This window comes from Akebia trifoliata, chromosome 4, assembly GCF_017979445.1.
Source record: "Akebia trifoliata isolate Shusen 1 chromosome 4, ASM1797944v1, whole genome shotgun sequence".
NCBI classification, from domain to species: Eukaryota; Viridiplantae; Streptophyta; class Magnoliopsida; order Ranunculales; family Lardizabalaceae; genus Akebia; species Akebia trifoliata.
Genome location: NC_141378.1, coordinates 15,520,459 through 15,533,491, shown reverse-complemented (window position 1 = coordinate 15,533,491; position 13,033 = coordinate 15,520,459). Strand labels below are relative to the sequence as shown.

The window sequence follows — 13,033 nt, the reverse complement described above, 5'->3', positions numbered from 1 at the left end:
TGGAGGAGAGACCAACAAATCGAGTATCATGTATCATGTGACAATGATGCGGATCGGTCGTATCATATAACTCCAAAAACCATAGACACAAATGCACTAGTGCAAAACAATTGAATAGCTTGCTAAAGGTGATCCTATCAATCCCAGCAGGTTAAGAGGGATTAAAATTAATCTGTAACACATCTGAAAAAGGGCTTTGAAAATAAGCCAACTTAAATTACGCTTTCAGTTCACAGAGAGGTTGGCTGAATCACAACTATCCACTTAAACATGGTCCTGCGGGAAAGCATTTTGCCTAGCATAAATATGGACAGAAGTGTCAATCCGACCGACCCAAATATACGATTTATACCTTCATCATGTCCTAATCCTCTTAATCAAGCTGTCCTTAATGGTGGAGAAACTAGTATTACACCATCTCCCCTCACAAAAAGAAACGGAACTGTGCGCCTTGTAGTCTGAAAAAAAAAGATGAAAAAAGGGGTCAGATCACCAAGTACACAATTACAACCAAAAAAAAGAAACATGACACTCCGAAACCACAAAAAAAGTTCTATCCTTTTGATTCTCTGAGTTGCAGTTTACAAAAGGTGGTTTCGTTGCATGTCAAGGGTGGAAGGAAATTCTCTCATTCCACCCTAAAGATCTTTTAAGTGAAAGTGGATACTTGACAGGGGCTTGCAGATGAAGTGATTGATATTTGGTATTGCTATAGAAGTGGGAATGGAGAGAGTAAGGTAATCAAGATTACGGCCATCATTTTAATGGACTTTTACTACCTTTCTTCTTCTGATATGCATTTGATGCTTCAAGAGGAAACTAAGAATGGACTTCTATCCACCATAAATAATAACTTACGTGAATCAAGGAAGTTCCTCAGCGTCCTTCAGGCCTTTAGGTAGTTATTTTTTTTTATTTCTATTTATGTATTTTGATAAATCAAAGATCTTTATTAATAGCATGGTCGAGGAGACCATGATGCAAAGAACCAAATAAGAAAACAAGAAAAGAGCAAAAAGAAAAACTAAACCAACGAAAAACACCAAAGACCACAAGTACAAGCTATAACTCGATGCTACACACCCAATCCCATTTTGCAATGAAGTCTTCAAAAAAGACCCCCTTTGACTCAATGAAAATCTTGCTCCATAAGAAGATAGTCCCCAAGACATTTAAAATAATGCTTTGGACCGAGCATTCTTAGGTAGTTATAGCTCCATGCCCCTGAGAAAGCATGGGTTTACTCCATGGGTTGTAAAACTTTCAAGCAAAAGGAGACAAAGGTTAAAATATAACCCTAGATGGGCGAAGATGAAGATACATGTGGTTCTGTATGGGGTCGGTAGTTAGATGCTCCACTCCCTTTAGATTTGAAAATATGTGGTTGCTTCATCGAAATTTTCAGAAGCTTGTTCACAGTCAGTGGTCGGTATTAAGTTTTGAGGGGAGACCAAGGGCAGTCTTCAGTAAAAAACTTAAGTCATCAAGGAGAATCTGAAGGAGAGGGAATAAATCGGAGTTTGGGATAGGGTAGTTGAAGAAAAAAGAACTTTTGGAGTTAAATGAGTTGGATAGAATGGAATAAGGCGTGGGGGGAGGGTTCTCTCTCTTGAGCGTAGTGTTAGAAGGGGTTCTTTGCAGCAAGAGTTTAAGCAATGGGTGCATAGGGAGGAGGTGTGTTGGAAGCAAGAGTCCAGAATCAATTGACTTATAGAAAGGGACGGTAATACTAAATTGTTCCATCAGATGGCTAACGCCATAGGAGATCTAACTACATCTCAAAGATTAAAATTGAAGGGAGTTGGGTGGAAGCGTAAGAGGAGGTGAGACAGGGGGTGGTGGATTTTTATTCTAAGTTGTATACTGAGGAGCATCAAGTGAGACGAAGGCTGGATGGGCTTCATTTTGATTGCATTTTGGATGTGCAAAGGGAGTGGTTGGAAAGGTCGTTTGAGGAGGAAGGCCTTATGACCATTTCCAATATATATTCTGAGAGGGCTCTCGGTTCAGATGGTTTGATTATGTTTTTTTTCAAAGCTTGCTGGAATACAACTAAAGCGGATTTGATGGCAGTGGTGGCGGATTTTTTTATTAGTATGGCTTCTTGGATCATGGCTAAAACTTTTCCTTTGTGGCCTTGGTTTGGAAGAACATGGGGGTCGAGGATATCACGGACATAATACCTATTAGTTTAGTTTGTGCTCCTTATAAAATAATCTCCAAAATGTTGGTGGAGAGATTAAAAGAGGTGATGCATGGTATCATTGGTCTTCATCAAGGGGCATTTATTCGAGGGAGACAAATTATGGATAGAGTTCTTATTGTTAATGAGTGCTAAGAGTCAATGCTAAAATCAAAGGTGCCAAGTTTAGCGTGCAAGTTTGAATTTGAAAAAGCGTATGATCATGTGGATTGGAGCTGTTTGAGGTACTTGTTGAGGTGTAGGATTTTGGGTGGAAGTGGAAATATTGGATTATGAAGTGTGCCTTCCCCTTCTTTCCCCATTTTGGTTAATGGCTTGGCTCCTTAGAAGGTTTCTTCAATAGTTCTTGTGTGTGTGTGTGTTGGGGGCAAGGTGATCCGCCTCCCCTTTCTTATTCTTGATGGTAGTGGAGGCTCTAGACAGAATGATCAACAAAGCGGTGGAGAATGGAGACTTGGGTAGTATTCGCCCCATTGTAGGGGATCTTTTGATCACTCAGTTGCAGTTCACGGATGACACTTTGATTTTATTGGATGTTGATTTAAACCAAGTAAGATTCTTGGGTGGGTTACTTTGTTGTTTTGAACCAATGTCTAGCTTGCATGTGAACACGAGAAAGAGTAAGGTTTTCCCGGTGGGTCAAGTTTTAGAGGTGGAGTTCTTGGCGGCTTCTTTGGGGTGCTTTGTGGGAGTCTTTCTTACCTCTTATATGGGTCTTTATTTGGGTGCACCTTATAAGAGCAAATCTATTTGGGATCCGATAATTGAGAAGGTTACTAGAAGATTGTGCTCTTGGCAAGCTAGACATATTTCTCTAAGATGGGGAAAATCACCTTAATCAAGACTTTTCTCTAGGATATTCACGAGTATTTTCCTTTCCTTGTTCTCGATTAGATTGGATAAGCTCTTTAGAAACTTTTTGTGGCACGATAAGAAAGGAAAAAGTAAGCTTCACTTGGTTAGTTGAAGAGATGCGTGTTTGGCTAGGAGGTTGGGGGGCCTTGTGTTCAAAAAGTTGGGTTTAATGAATGTGGCTTTGCTAGGCATGTGGCTTTGGAGGTTCGGGGTGGATCGGGACGGTTTGTGGTGAGAGGTGACAATGGCAAAGTATGGGGAGGGTTCTTTCAGGAGGGAAAATAGGGAGGTTAAGGCCCCTTTAGAGTGTGAAGTTTGGAAAGACATTCTTAAAGTCCTTATTCAGTTTAAAAAGAGTTACTTTCAAGGTAAGAAGGGGTAACTCAGTTTGGTTTTGGGAGGATTCTTGGTGTGATGTGAGTCCGTTGAATGTAGGGCTTACAATGGCACAGATTTTATCCGAAATCCGAGTCATCCTAATTTAGTAGGTTTGGTTTCATCAAGTATATTAGAATTAAAATATGGTTTGGATATGAGTTGATGTCCCTTGACCCGAGTCGGATATGGGTTGGATACAAATCCATCCTTATATCTGTCAAGATCCGAATGATATATTACTTTGAAAGTTACATTTCTATATTTTTTTTAAGTCATATTTCATCAACCAACAATAGTTGGGTGTAGTGGTCAAGGCCTCTCTTCAAAATGGAGACATCTTGAATTCAAGTCACCATTTAGTCATATTTTAACTATTTTTTTTTTTAAATAACCTTAAACAACTTGACATTATCCAACCCGAATCAATTAATTCGATCGGATCGAATCCGAAAATGATTTTAATGAAAGTAAAATGATTCGCATATGGTCTTAGCTAGTATGATCCGAGCCAGATTTAGATTCGGATAAAAACTTCGGATATGGATATGGACATGGACACTCATATCCAACCTGAACCCGATCCGTTTTAAGCCCTATTTGAAGGATAGATTTTCCTCGTTTGCTATCTCAAGGAAAAAAGCTAGCAATTTCTTACTTTTGTGTGATCGAGAAGACTCAAGTTTGGATTTTGGCTTTAGGAGATTTTTTAAAGATTGGGAATTGCTGGAATTTCAAATTTGTGGGATAGTTTAGACAATGTTACTTTGGGGCTTGATAGAGAGGACTTGGGGTGGTGGGACACCAATAGTAAGGCCTTGTTCTTGGCTAGTGAATTCTACAATGCTATGGACAGGTTTGGGGACCCCTCATTTCCTCATGTAGTGGTGTGGGGTCCAAGGGTGCCTTCTAAGGTGACTTTCTTTATGTAGACAATGGTTCAAAAGAGGATCCTCACATTAGATTAGTTGAGACGTAGGGGCTTCTTTGGTCCGAATGGTTATGTTATGTGTATGTTTGATAAGGGAATTGTGAACCATTTTCTTGTGCACCTTTGCAATGACAAAGGGAGTATGGGATCAATTTTTGACATTATTTGGTGTGGAGATTTGTTACCTGACAACTTTCACGGGATGTCTTTGTGGAATGGAGTCAGCTGGTAGCGTTTTTCCGGGACTCTTAGAGATTGATTTGGAGTTTAACACCATTTATTATCACATGGGGTCTTTGGAGGGAAAGGAATGCACGAGTTTTTGAAGGAAATGAGCAATCTAGTAAAGATATCTTCCTTCCGATCCTTGGGCTTTTAATTTTTTTTAAAGAATTTTGTAGAGTTCAAAGGTATCTTCTTTGAGGATTTCTTGTTGAGGTGGGATAGAGTGTGTAGTATCTCAACCTTGTAATGTTGCTTGTCTTTTGTTTTTAGGTTGGTCATCTTGACCTGCCCTTTTGTTCTTAATAAAACTTTCTTTACTTATCCAAAAAAAAAAAAAAAGACTCATAAAAGACCATGAATAATCTTCCATTTACTTTGTTCATCTAGGATCCCAGATTTTTGACTCCCGGTGAACTACAGAAAGGTTCAAAGAAGTTCCAGAGAAAAGAAGATTTGTGAATCTGAGTGGCGCTTTGGGACAAGAAACCAATGTAGTTTTAAAGATGACTTTGGTTATATACACTCAAACACTAGATAAGGAAAGAGAGGTTTTGTTCAGAATCAGGACGACCCAAGTCTGCTAGATCTAGCATGTGGAGTGAAATGAAATAAAGTTCTGATCCATTAAGACCCGCATAAGATTTACAGTTGGATAAGAGCAAACTTCTTGAAAGATAATCATGAGCACCATCTTCGCTTTGTTCATAAGTAAAAAGTCTCTTGAGTGTTATCGGAACGAGGGCGGGCAGGCTTTGAAGCCCCCTAGAAGGCAGACCATAAATGGTAGAGCCTAGTAAGTAGTAATTATTTTTCACGATATTCTTGGTAATTTTTGTTTGATCGTTCCTTTTCTCATGAAATTTTTTCTTCAGATGACACACAAAAGAAGGGAACATTTCAGCTAAAAAACAATTTGTTCAGGTAACCGCTAAAAAGAACCAAAATAAGGTAAAGTAATCCAAATTTTATCCAAAAAAAGTACCATGAGGTAGCTTTAGGACTTTAAGATCTTGGAAAATTGCTTGTAAAACACTTATAAAAAAAAAGCGCTTCAATAAAGTTAAAAACTTACAAATGGATATGTTTTCTAAGAATCGGAAATGTCATATGTACAATAGTTTCACTTCAATAGAAGAGATGGACAAAAAAGTAAGATGCACGTAATTTGTTGACTTCATTATATGGATTGATGTGAAAGTGAATAATCTCTTTTTCAAGCAGTTCAATCTAGACTATGATTGGTTATCACTTAACCACGGACTAATCTCCAAAACAAACTATATAACAGCGTCAAGAATAAGCTTAAACAGTGTGAATTATGGAATACCCGAACAATCTCTTCATAAGTTTCGTCATCGATCTCCACAGTAGTAATAATTTCCTCAACATCACCAAGTATCATATTCAAATGTTGGTCATAGGCCTGACGAGCAAAATCACAGCCAGCGGCAACAAATGAAAAGATAGTTAGTACACCTCCAAAGAGGAAAAAATGACAGGTACAAGCACTTAATCAGCATTAAAGCATAAAGTACACAGTTACTGAAAAGAGTACAATAAGTCCCTTGGGTTCAAAAGCAAAGCATTAAACGATGAAGATTGAATTGTTACTTAAAACACAGATCCATAAGTTTAGGCTGAAATATTAGGACAATATGTTTGTTTTTGCACCATATAGCAAGCTCTACATGCATGCATTGAAGGGAAAAAATATTTGAAGCAAAATTGTTAAGACCCGTCGGTTCAAATTAAATCTGACATAAACAGTCTAAATTATAGATGTAATTCCTTCTGAAAGGAACTCTGAGGGTTCCCCCTTAGTTGCCATGGCATTTCTTATAGTTCTTGAATAAACATCATGTTTGATAATAAAACTTGATTATCAATTCAAAATTATATGTTGTGGATTCAACGTTAAACCAAGTAACACAAAGATTTGAATTGATCTTAATTTGTAGGAAGGCATGGAATAGCTCAGACCCATGTCAGATCTACGAGAACTCAAATCCAAATCCAATTTTATATAATGCCACACTATATCAAAACCCAAACTAGAACTCAACCATAAGCACGAATTTAATTGAAGTTGATGTGAATGTCAAGCAACATCAACATAATTGAAGCAACTTAATGGATTAGTATCAAGCTTATTTCAGAGGTAGCTCTGAGAAACCAATGGAGTGAACAGGATTCATGCACGTGAAAATATCCTCACTCTCTTCCATTTGTCTCAAGTTGGTTAGAAAACCATGGTTTATGGTTAGGGTTATGGGTTGGACTCTATGTCGATTTCACAAAAGAATCTACAACTTTGTTTCTCTCTTAAAGGCTAACAATGTAAGGATATTGTCAAAGCCATGCGCATATCAAAGACTTCTCAAGAACCCAATCTTTTAGACTCCAAAAAATTCATCTTGTCACACTTACAACATTGATTGAGTCATCTTCTACAATAATAGCGACAGTAAAAGAAATTATCAGTCCCTCTAAAGGAGTTCAACCTTCCAAGTTGTTAAAAAATCTCTCCTTTCAAATCTTTTTGAATCACTACCACATTGGGTACTCCCAACTCTCTACAATAATCTCCATACAATCCTCTAACCTTCCATCTCAAAGATTCCCACATAACAAAAAAAAAAAAGCTTCAACTCACATAGTAATATAATCAAACACCTGGTGGGTTTCAATGGATTCACAACTACACCAAAGGAAAGTTTTTTTTTTTTTTAATAAAATAAAGCCAAAAGAAGACTACTGGCACTGGAGAAACAAAAATATATCTCCTTAGAAATACAAAAATACACGTACACAAATTCAGAAGAACCCCATCTTTCCAAGCCAATTAAAAGCAATAACAGAATGCAAGAAAACCGAAACCCATTTCTAGGTACGATTCGATAAACCAAAAAAAATCGAACCTAGAACATCAACAGAATTAGAAAAAAATCAAGTAGAAAGAATTTAAGGATTAAGGAGAAGAGATTATCTTCAGCCAAATCGAAACTTACGTGCAGTTTTCCTCTTAGTTCTCTGTCGGATCTAAGCTTTACGTAGATTCTCTCGTCAAGGCTGAGCCTGATGAGATCAAGCGGTTCTCTCACTGCGCTCTCTTCTTCACTCGCTGCCATTCCTTCACTTCGCTTTACTTTCTCGAGTTGCTCTGCTCAAGTTCAACACCAACTGTTCTATTTTACATTTTTGTTTTTTTCCCCGTTAAAATCTTGATCTTGTACTACACGAAGTTGAGTTGCAAAACAAGTCCTGGTGGACCTACTCATTTAATCGAATCAAATATCTAGATCTCTCGAATAGTATAAGGCTTTTTACTCCTCTATTATTGAATCCTCGACTTTTGGGACTATTGAAATCTGATCATTCATCCTCCCCTAATTTATGTTAATGGGAGTTTATACATTTGTAATGCTCTAAATTCAGATTCCCAAACTCAAGTGTTCTTGTGTGCTTTGGGTTGTCAATGGATCGAATCGAGTTCGATTTGATAGTTTTGGGTATGGTTTGAGGATTTGAATTTTGATAAGAGTCGATCTGATAAGGTTTGGATCCAATGTTTTATTGAATTGCTTCTAGATCAACCATGTCCTGATCTGATAAAATGTGAGACACTAAATCAAATATATTATATCTTGTTTAAATATATGAAGTTCATTTAAATTTTGTATATCAAATTGGGTTTGGATCCTAATATTGAGATAAAGAAAAATCCTATCCAATAAGAATCCAATCTGATGCTTGTTGGATCAGTTTCGTGTTTGATATGATCCTTATCAGATTGTTACCAATTCGAATATGATACAATTTGACCTTGATCCATAGACAATGGGGCAGTATTTCCTAAATTTTGGGATGTCTGTGGATAGTCTAAAATTTGAATCTGAATTTTACAACAATGCCAAATCTATTATTCAAGTAAAATTATCCTTTTGTTGCCCTCACTCGAATTTTTTTCCCCTTCAACTTTTTTCTATGTCTTAGGGATATTATTATGCGACTCTCATAGATTTGTGTTGCAATTTGCATTGCAAATTTTTGACTGGTGCCAACATTTTTAATGATCATCGAAGAGAAATGGATGAAATAATTTACACATAAAGAACTCATCGTTCCAAGAAATTGAGTGTTTTTAATTGGATCAATTAAACCGATATTTACATCTCAAAATACGAATAATCATACAACAATAAAGCCTTATTCCCAAAATTGGAGTTCAATTAAACGAATCCATGTCCACCATTTCACTTTGTTCATAGCTAAATCTTTTGTTATTAAAAGTGACTCAATATTTATTTTTAATATATCCATCCATCTTTTTTTAGGTCTTCTTCTTACTCTTTTACTCTTTAGTTAACTTTCTTTTCTTTTGTCACGTATCGAAACTATGCCTAAACTTTTCCCATAGGTCTCATTTCTAATTTTATCTTCTTTAATCATTCTACTCACCCATTTCAACATTCTTACGTATGCTACACAATATATACGGACCCGTGTCCTCATTTGTTGGCCCAAATGACACTTCACACTCTATTGTTCATAGTTTAAAGAAGAGAGTTTTTCCAAAAAGGTGAGCAATTTATGTCCAAATTCCAATTTTGGTACATTGCTCATTTTAATTATCAAAATATGCATTTCAAGTGAATTCGTCACTTTTATAATCAATGAATTCGCTTGTATATCTACAAATTCGTAGATATTATAAGTGATGAACTTGCAAGTCCATAGATTATAAAAATGATGAATGCATGTTTTGGAAATTAAAACGAGCAATACATCAAACTTGAAATTTTATCATATTCAACGCACGAAAGTCACCATTAAATAATGTTTTTATTTTTATTTTTAAAGAGAGTTGTTTTTGGCATCTCAAATTTTATTTATTACACCCCAATTAAAGATTAAAACACACTCTTCAAAAGTTACAAAGGGTTGGATCGAACCATAATCTCAACACTACAAAACATTTTAACACTTAGTTTAAATGCTTTCACTAGTTGTTTACAATTATAATTAGGCTTATATATAATCCTAAAATCAAAAACTAGAAATTGATCAATAAAAAATGAGAGAACTCTATTGACACCCCAAGTTTTACTTATTCTCAATCATTCACTTATTTTCTTTTGGATTTTTTTCCAAAGCATGCACAACTTATGCCCAAATTTCGGTTTCGGTACAATGTTCATTCTGATTCCCAAAACATGCATTTTGAGTAAATTCATCACTTTTATAATCAATAGATGCGTTGATATATGTACAAATTTGATGAACTCATAAGTTCCTAAGTTATAAAAATGCCGAGTGCATGTTTTGGGAATTAAAATGATTAGTTTACTGAATTCCGAATTTCGTCATGTTCAACACCCAAAATAGAGATTTACCTTTTTTAATTTTTAATTGGGGTGTAATAAATAATAGTCGGGATGCTAATAAAAGCTAAAAATTCATTTTTTGATGCAAAACAAAGGCTTTGAAAATGGAGGACGACTCAAAATTTGTATCTCGACTGGTAGCCAAACTCATCCCATTGGTATCCGGGTTGGGTGGAATGGATCCAAACCCGAATCACACTAGCAGCCAGACATCACCCACTGTTAAATGCATGCCGATTGGTGGGGGTCCTCAGTTCTCCCTAGATAAAACTAGGGTTTCAAATCAACCCAAAATGTTGTAGATATTTTATTTATCTTTTTTGTATTAATTAATTCTGTTTCAGAAATAAAATATACCCAAAACGGGGTCGCAACACTCAAGAATTTGCCCATTTCTGCAAGAAGTTAACCACAGTGGAACGAAAGATTTTCTTCAACCCTACATAATCTTCCACATCGATTAATCGTCCCAAATGCCGGAGGAGAGAATCTAATTGTCCATCTCCGAAATGGGTATCAGCTCACACGCTAAATTTAGCTTCTCTTCGCATGATTTCAATCGATATATTGTTTATTTATGAACATGAGTAGGTTTTCGATTTGATTGACTGTCTCTTTGTTTTTTCTTGTTGGGTTAGTTATAATCTCACATGGGTTTTGTTTTTGGTCTATAAATGTGAATGGGTTTTTGTGTTGGATTCATTTTGGAGGAAATTGAGGTGTTTTAGTCGATTTTTGGTCTGATTCTGCATGTGTTTGGGATATTTTATTAGTTATTATATAATATCTATATGGTTTTTGTGTTGGATTAATTATGGTGGAAATTGAGGTGATTTAGTTGGGGTTTGGTTTGATTCTACTTGTGTTTTGGGATTTTTTGTTAGGTATGATATCTGTAGAGATTTTCACGATCTAGGGGTTTGATTGTGTTTTAATGGTAGAATCTTTAAATGGCTGATATAATCTTAAAATGGCTATCCTTGAGATTCGTATAATAGATTTTGAGGAAGAAATACAGAAGGGTATTGTTTAAAGAGCTTAGATTACTCTTAAAATAACAGTAGGAACTTGAAGAGAGGAAAATTTCACATGGGTTTGTTGTGAAATGGGTTTCGTGTAGGAAGAAACACGGTTCGTTTGATCTTCTAAAAGGGAAATGTTCGCATGAGGTTGATCTTAAATTGTCTTCTGTAACGAACAATGGAAGGAGATTCTGGAAATATGATTCCAAGTTCTGCTTATGGAGTTCTAGATTTGCAAGGATCAATGCACGTTCATCACCAGCAACACCCACATACCCTCCATCAACAACAACAACACCACCACTCACATTCTCAACAGGTCTCTATGGTTCATCCCCAAATTCATGATGGTTTCCCTCTAACGATGGGAAACATGCACGAATGCGAACAACCCATATCCGTAGTTGACTACAACAAAGGAGAGAGAGGGAGAATTTCAATGAGTGATGACGATGAGCCGAGCTTTACCGAAGGTGGTGTTGATGGCCATAATGAAATGGGTAGAGGGAAGAAAGGGTCCCCGTGGCAGCGCATGAAGTGGACGGATACAATGGTGAGGCTTCTGATCACTGTTGTTTCTTACATGGGCGAGGACACGGCTTCTGAATGTAGTAGCGGGGGAAGGAGAAAGTTTGCTATCTTACAGAAGAAAGGGAAATGGAAGTCGGTCTCGAAAGTCATGGCTGAGAGGGGATATTATGTTTCACCCCAACAATGTGAGGACAAGTTTAATGACCTCAATAAAAGGTATAAGAGGCTCACAGATATCCTCGGGAGGGGCACTTCTTGCAAGGTTGTTGAGAACCCAGCGCTTTTGGACGTAATGAATCACCTCTCGGAGAAAGCGAAGGAGACTGTTAGGAAGATTTTGAGTTCAAAACACCTGTTTTACGAAGAAATGTGCTCATACCACAATGGAAACAGATTACGTCTCCCTCACGATCCGGCGGTACAGCGGTCCTTGCAATTGGCACTTAGAAGTAGAGATGATGATGATGAAATTCACGAAATGAGGCGGCAACCACAAGACGATGTTGGCGATGATGAACAAGATGTTGAGACCGACGATCCTGATGACGAGGCTGAGGAGAATCATGTCTTACATGGGGGATTTGCAAAGAGAATGAAACAAGGGCAGGATCATGAAGATGTGAGTTTTGGGAATGCTTTGGGTTCTCAAGATTGTGACAAAAGATCGTATTCTCATCCACAAAATGTTCCCGTTGACATGAATCAAGTGTTCCCTGAAGGTAGCAAGGCAGCTTGGGTACAGAAGCAGTGGATGAAGAGTCGTTCGCTTCAGCTCGAAGAACAGAAATTACAGATTCAAGCACAGATGCTGGAGTTGGAGAAGCAACGGTTCAAATGGCAAAAGTTTAGCAGGAAAAAAGACAGGGAGTTGGATAAGCTGAGAATGGAAAACGAGAGGATGAAGCTTGAAAATGAGTGTATGGCATTGGAGGTAAAGCGTAAGGAATTAGAAACTAACTACAACTGAATGGCATGAATGTTCTACATGTTGTAGTTCTTGATGCTATTTATTGTCTGTAAACCAACACTAATTTTAGCTGGGAAATATTGGATTGTTCACATCTTGACTTCATCATGTATGATGTTTCTAATTGTAACTTTTGAATATCCAGAACTATTTTGGATTTTTTGTTTTTGTTCCATATCTTGATGAACTACAAAACTAATTACTAGATGATTAGTTGACCAGAATGTAGGACAGTTTTACCGTTCAATATCTTCATATTCTAGTTTCATTTTGGTGTTAACATCTACCTATAGCCTTAATCTTCTTGATATTTGCAACTTTGGTTTTTAAGTTATTTAGACTATTTTAAGGCTCAAGTGCTGCTACATTAAGTTAGTTTTTCTGAAGGGCTTTTCTTGAGTGCCGAGGATCCTCAATGAAGCTGTCTTAAAGAGATATGGGTCTTCATTGGTTTCGAAGTAATAGCTTTCGTTGCATGGGAGAGGTATCCACAGCTTAATTTAATTGTTCTTTTTTTATTTCATGAATACTTTGTTTTAT

General features: G+C 36.8%; 2 protein-coding genes across 2 annotated transcripts; one reads left to right on the top strand and one right to left on the bottom strand.

The window, feature by feature from the left end:
- Positions 1 to 84: 84 nt before the first annotated feature.
- LOC147404102 (sm-like protein LSM3A) lies at positions 85 to 7,775 on the bottom strand. Its single transcript, XM_086439950.1, has 3 exons — positions 7,598 to 7,775; positions 5,917 to 6,012; positions 85 to 458 (listed from the first exon to the last, which is right to left on the bottom strand). Exons 1-3 carry the CDS (start codon positions 7,715 to 7,717, stop codon positions 378 to 380), a joined length of 297 nt encoding a protein of 98 aa, XP_086296076.1. The 5' UTR covers positions 7,718 to 7,775; the 3' UTR covers positions 85 to 377.
- A 2,442-nt stretch (positions 7,776 to 10,217) lies between these two features.
- Positions 10,218 to 12,668, top strand: LOC147404101 (uncharacterized). Its single transcript, XM_086439949.1, has 2 exons — positions 10,218 to 10,486; positions 11,094 to 12,668. Exon 2 carries the CDS (start codon positions 11,174 to 11,176, stop codon positions 12,491 to 12,493), a length of 1,320 nt encoding a protein of 439 aa, XP_086296075.1. The 5' UTR covers positions 10,218 to 10,486; positions 11,094 to 11,173; the 3' UTR covers positions 12,494 to 12,668.
- Positions 12,669 to 13,033: the final 365 nt, after the last annotated feature.